At 43.2% G+C, this 6,383-nt stretch overlaps 1 protein-coding gene across 1 annotated transcript; it reads left to right on the forward strand.

Moving 5' to 3' along the window:
* The first annotated feature begins 4,657 nt into the window (after window positions 1-4,657).
* Window positions 4,658-5,213, forward strand: LOC148789456 (uncharacterized). Its single transcript, XM_088883110.1, has 2 exons — window positions 4,658-4,811; window positions 4,939-5,213. Exons 1-2 carry the CDS (start codon window positions 4,658-4,660, stop codon window positions 5,211-5,213), a joined length of 429 nt encoding a protein of 142 aa, XP_088739236.1.
* Window positions 5,214-6,383: the final 1,170 nt, after the last annotated feature.

Genomic DNA, 6,383 nt, shown 5'->3' on the forward strand with positions numbered 1-6,383 from the left:
AGCCGGATAACGACACGTGGCTCATACAATAGTATCCACATGGGCCCTATAAATACTCCCAAACGCCATTTCGAGGTAACTAATTGATTGACTTTTCGACCTACTACTTCTGAACCCACATTTTTACCTCGATCATACTATCTTGAGCGTCAAAGGGTCGTTGTCGGGGACGCACCCGACAAACTTCACGTTCTTGTTTTATTCTCAAGGACCCAATACTCGATCTTGGAGAACTTAGCAATTAACCAAGAGGTCAACCCTTGAGGTTGCTAAATTCGAGCAAGATCAGTTGGTGTCGTCTGTGGGAAATACCTGAGGATCGTCAATTTTAAGATGGAAGGTTCATCGAGGAGGAATGTGGCAGAGGAAGATACTCCAGTAAAGGGAGGAGCTCCAATGGTACACTTAACAAGAGACGAACTCCAGAGAATGATGGAAGAAGCGAGTAGAAAGGCTATAGTGGCATATGAGAGGAGAACGGCCACTCCCATGGTTAAGGATGCAGCTAAGAGGCAGTTGTTCGGGGCAGAGATGCTCAAAGGATGTCAGGAGAAACGAGCAGAAGGGAATTCGGGAGAAGTCGCGAACCAATACCATCAGAAGCTTGTTCGAGCAACCAGATTAGAGCTAAGGCGAGAGAGCCTGTGATATCTTGCGCAGAGGTGGAAAGTGTTGGAAAACAAATCGAACTCTTGGGAAAACAAATTAATGAACTGAAGAGACGAGGAGAGCTAGTCGCTTATAACAGGAACTCTCTTTTTAGCAACAAGATATTGACTCTGGTGGTAGAGCCAGGGTTCAGAATGCCCGATCTGCAAAAGTATGACGGAACGAAGGATCCCCATGAGCATGTGGCCACGTTTGAACTGGTAATGAATTTATATGGACAGCCAGGCCCTGTCATGGCTAAGTTGTTTGTCACTACTCTCGCTGGTAAGACCTAAGAGTGGTTCACTAGCTTACCCAGTGGAAGCATTGAAACATACGAACAGCTAGTATAGAAATCCAGTTTTCATTTCGCTAGTAAGAGGAAGCAGAAAAGATCAGCAACTCACTTCAATATACGCCAGAGGGAGGATGAGCCATTGAAAGACTTCATGGGGAGATTCAATAATGAAACTCTGGAGGTGTAGGATCTGAGGATAGATATGATGGTAAGCATCTTGATACATGTACTGAAGAAGAGTCCTTTTACTTCCACGCTAGCACGCGACTCCCTAAGCGATGTGGAACAATTGATGGCATTAGCACAGAAATATATTGATGAGGAGGAGATGAATGCCATGAATGATGTAGAGCGACGGGAAAGAGATCAACATTCCGTCGATGCAATGAAGCACGTGAAGGTGGCAACCAACGGTCGAGAAATGATAAAGCAAAGGAAGTAAAATACCAGCCCAGATATCACAACTACACTCCTTTGGCAATGACGCGAACCAAAGCATTGATGATGGTGGAAAATGCCGATGTGTTGAAATGGCCGAGGCTACCAGGTACACCCCAATCAAAAAATTTTCTGACAAATATTGCAGGTTCTATCGTGAAAGGGGACATGACACGAAAGTATGCTTTCAATTAAAGGATGAAATTGAAAGGCTGGTTAGGTAGGGATACTTTCGGGATCGATTACTAAGCAATCGTAAGAATAGAAGGGATGAGACAAAGAGAAGCAGGTCGAGGAGTCGGGATCGCAACCCAGGCCCTACAAAGACAGACAAAGCTCCTGCAAACAAAGATAATGCACCGACGAAAGGGGTAATTTATACAATTGCAGGGGGCTCGAGTGCAGGTGATTCTGAGAGAGCAAAGGTATGAGAGGACACCGGATCAAGCAGAGGTCGTGAGTTCATAATGAATGTGAGGGAGGAAGAAGAAATATCCCTTAGCAGCAAGGATAAACCTCAGGAAATAGGATCGCCAAACGACCCTATGGTCATTAAGATGGACATTGCGAACTTCACCGTGCATATAGTGTTGGTGGATAGCGGAAGTTCTGCAGACACTATCTTCAAGAACTTCCTCGACAAGATGGAACTAGAAAATGCTGAACTAGAACCGGTTAAAAGCTTGCTTGTAGGGTTCGGGGGAAGCCAGGTCGCACCTTTAGGAATGTTGGAATTACCCCTCTCTATGGGGATCGAGCCTCGACGTCGAACTTTGATGGTTAAATTTCTAGTAGTAGACACCCCATTTGCTTATAATGTAATATTGAGAAGACCGGGGCTGAACGCATTTCAGGCAATTGTTTCAACACATCACATGAAGATGAAGTTTCCGATAGAGAATGGGGTAGGCGAAGTATTATGTGATCAGAAGGGAGCACGGAGATGTTATAATCTCTCAGTAAAAGGGGGATCAGAAGGGAAGAAGAGAAAGGCTGAGGGAAGTTCTGAACCTAGACTTTATGAGGCCGATCGTATGAAGCCCAGTGAAGAATACAAGTTAATAGAGCTCGTCAAAGGATATCGCAACAGAACTACACGAATAGGGTCATGCATGGGAGGGCTAGAGACTTCCATGATCGAGTTCTTAAGAGAGAACGTGGATATGTTTTCTTGGAGTCCCGAATTTTAGAGGTATTGATCCGGAATTAGTCGTGCACAGGCTTAATGTAGATCCAACGGTGCGACTAGTAAGACAGAAGAAGAGGTCGTTCGGGATGGAAAAGAACCAGATTATTAAGCAGGAGGTGAGTAAATTGCTGAAGGCTGTGTATGTATCCGAAGTCTAATATACAGATTGGCTCTCAAATGTTTTCGTCGTTCCGAAGGCGTTCGGAAAATGGCGTATGTGCACGGACTTTAAGGATTTGAATAAAGCATGCCCAAAGGACCCTTATCCTTTACCCAGGATTGACATGATGGTCGATTTTACGGTGGGGTATGAAATATTTTCGATGATGGACGCCTAGCAAGGGTACCACCAGATCTACATGGCAAAAGAAGATCGCGATAAGACTTCTTTCATTACTGATGGTGGTGTTTATTGTTATAATGTGATGCCCTTTGGTTTGAAAATGCAGGGGCTACTTATCAGCGATTGGTGAACTAGATGTTCCACGATCTCATACGCAAAACGATGGAAGTCTACGTAGACGATATGTTGGTGCAGAGCAAGAGATTGAGCAATCACCTCGAACATCTTAGGCAGGCATTTGCAATAATGAGATCGTACGGTATGAAGCTGAACCCGGACAAATGCACATTTGGAGTAGGAGGAGGAAAATTCCTGCGGTATATGGTCAGTGAGCGTGGAATCGAGGCCAACCCATAAAAAATCAACGCCATCATGAATTTGCAATCGCCGACCACGATCAAAGAGGTGCAGAAGCTAACAGGTAAGATTGCATGCTTGAATCACTTTATTTCCCAATCTGCTGACAGAAGTTTTCCATTCTTTAAGATATTAAGGAAGACTAAAAACTTTGAATGGAGCGAATATTGTGAGAAAGCTTTGCAGGATCTCAAAAGTTACCTGATGAAACCTCTATTGTTGGCTTACCCCACAGAGGGCGAGATTCTCTTCTTGTACTTGGCTGTCTCGGAGAATGCGATCAGTTTAGTGTTGGTATGGGAAGAAGAAGGCAAACAGAACCCAATTTATTATGTTAGTAAAATGTTGCAAGGAGCTGAAACGAGGTATTCTGAAATGGAGAAATTAGCATTGTCATTGGTTGTGACAGCAAGGAAGTTGCGTCCAAATTTTCAATCCCATAAAATAGTTGTCCTTACAAATCATCCCTTGAAGCATGTGATGTCGTGACCTGAGGCCTTAGGAAGGTTAATAAAATGGGTTGTGGAATTGGGTGAATATGATGTTGATTATCAGTCAAGAGTAGCACGGAAAGCACAAGTGCTGGTGAATTTTGTGATCAAACTGGCTGGGGATCTGACAGAACGAAAGCACAAGTGGATGCGGCACGTGGATGGGTCTTCTAATGCTAATAATGGAGGAGCAGGAATATGGATTTAGGCACCCGAGGGAGTAGAGATCGAAATAGCAGCAAGACTATCATTTCCCATCACCAACAATGAGGCCGAATATGAAGCTTTGATCTTAGGGCTGGAGTTGGCATATGAGGCTGGAGCCAGACATCTAGAAGTTTTTACAGACTCACAATTGGTCGCTTTGCAGATGGAAGGGACATATGAAACGCGCGAGAAGACTATGACATTGTGTAGGGAAGTCGCGAAGAGTTCAATGAACAAGTTTGATAGTTGTGCGATCCAACAAGTCCCACGCATTGAAAATGATAAGGCAGATTTGTTGTCAAAATTTGGGGCAACGACGCCGGCATTAAGGATCGAAAGATTATAGCGCTAATACGGGAAAAGCCAGCGATCATATAAAGCTTGGGTATTGAAATGGTATCTGAGTCGAAGTCGTGGAAGGATGAGATCGTACAGTATCTTAAATATGACACTTTACCCAAAGACCCCATCAGAGCTAGAAGGTTAAAATTCCAAAAGCCGCACGCTTCACCATCTTGTTTGGGCAGTTATATAAAAGAACAGTGGATGGTCCTTTGTTAAAGTGCTTGAACGAAGAAAGGGCCGAATATGTGATGCGGGAGATCCACGAGGGAAGTTGTGGGAATCATTTTGGGGTAAGGTCCCTACCTCAGAAGATCGCTAGACAAGGCTATTTTTGGCCCACAATGATAAAGGATGCCAAGGATTTCGTGAAGAAATGCGAGAGTTATCAAAGGTACGCATCATTGATACATCAACCCGCGACCCCATTGGAACCGATCAAGATAGCTTGCCCTTGTGATCAATGGGGAATAGATATTGTGGGACCATTTTCCCCAGGTCAAGCTCAGAAAAAATTCATAATCGTGGCAGTGGAATATTTTTCAAAGTGGGTGGAGGCTGAACCAGTGGCCAAGATTACGAAAAGTGAAATGATTAACTTTGTTTGGAAGAACATTATTTGCAGGTTCGGAACCGAGAATATTGATCTCCGATAATGGAACTCAGTTTCAAGGAAAAAATATCACAGAATGGTGCAAGGAGTTGAAGATCGCACAACTTTTTACAGCTGTAGCCAACCCACAAGCCAATGGACAAACGGAGGTCACCAACAGGACCATCTTGCAATACTTGAAGACACACCTCGAGGCCAAAGGATCATGGGTCGAGGATTTACCAGGAGTCCTCTGGCTTATCGCACTACCCCACGAACTGCAACAAGTGAGACACCGCTTTGCTTAGTTTATGGAATTAAGGTCATTATTCCTGCAGAAATAGGTGAGGAGTCTCAATGAGTTATGATGTACGATCCTGAAACCAATCAAAACGAAAGAAGTTTCGACCTTGCTACCATCAAGGAGTAAAGAGAGAAGACATACGCACAATTATTGCATCACAAGAGAATGATGATGAAGAATCATGATCGTAAGGTAAGATCGAGACAGTTGCAGGTAGGTGATCTGGTACTTAAAAAGGTACAAGCATCTCGCCATGTTGGAAAACTCAACTCATCATGGGAAGAACCATACAAAGTAGCCGAGATAAAGAAGAAAGGAACCTACAAGCTACAGGATATGCAAGGACAAAATCTACCGCAACCATGGAACATTCAGAACTTGAAGAAATTCTATGCCTGATAACTGACTTCGACCATGGGTGCTAGTGAAAGGCCATGCATGTACGAGGAGATCGCAGTTCATCCCCTTTTTGTGCCTGAAAAAGGCCGTCAACTTGCATGGAGACCTGATGAAGATCATGTTTTTTGTGCCTGAAAAAGGCCGTCAATTCGTTTATAGGATCTGAAGAAGATCATTTCCATTGTGCCTGAAAAAGGCCGTCAACTTGTACAGGGAGTCTGAAAAAGACCATTTTTTGTGAGCCTGACAAAGGCCATGTTCATACGCAAGATTTACGTAAGGATGATTGGGTGCCTGTGAAAGGCCAACCCATTTTGTTCTAACAATGTTTATGATTCCCATTCTGCCTTAATTTCTTAGTTTAATTTAATTGAACAAAGATAACAATTAATGCGATCTGAAAAAGATTGCCTTCTCCATATCATCTGAAAAAGAGACATCGTTTAATGCAATCTGAAAAAGACGCAATCATCGTACCAACTGAAAAAGAAGCATCATTTAATGCGATCTGAAAAAGATGCAATCATCATGCAAACTGAAAAAGAGGCATCATTTAATGCGATCTGAAAAAGATGCAATCATCATGCAAACTGAAAAAGAGGCATCATTTAAGGCGATATGAAAAAGACGCAATTATCATGCCAACTGAAAAAGAGGCATCGTTTAATGCGATCTGAAAAAGACACAATCATCGTGCCAACTGAAAAAGAGGTATCGTTTAATGCGATCTAAAAAAGACGCAATCATCATGCCAACTGAAAAAGAGGCATCGTAT

Source organism: Sesamum indicum, linkage group LG1, assembly GCF_026168435.1.
Source record: "Sesamum indicum cultivar Baizhima isolate 11 linkage group LG1, ASM2616843v1, whole genome shotgun sequence".
Lineage (NCBI taxonomy): Eukaryota > Viridiplantae > Streptophyta > Magnoliopsida > Lamiales > Pedaliaceae > Sesamum > Sesamum indicum.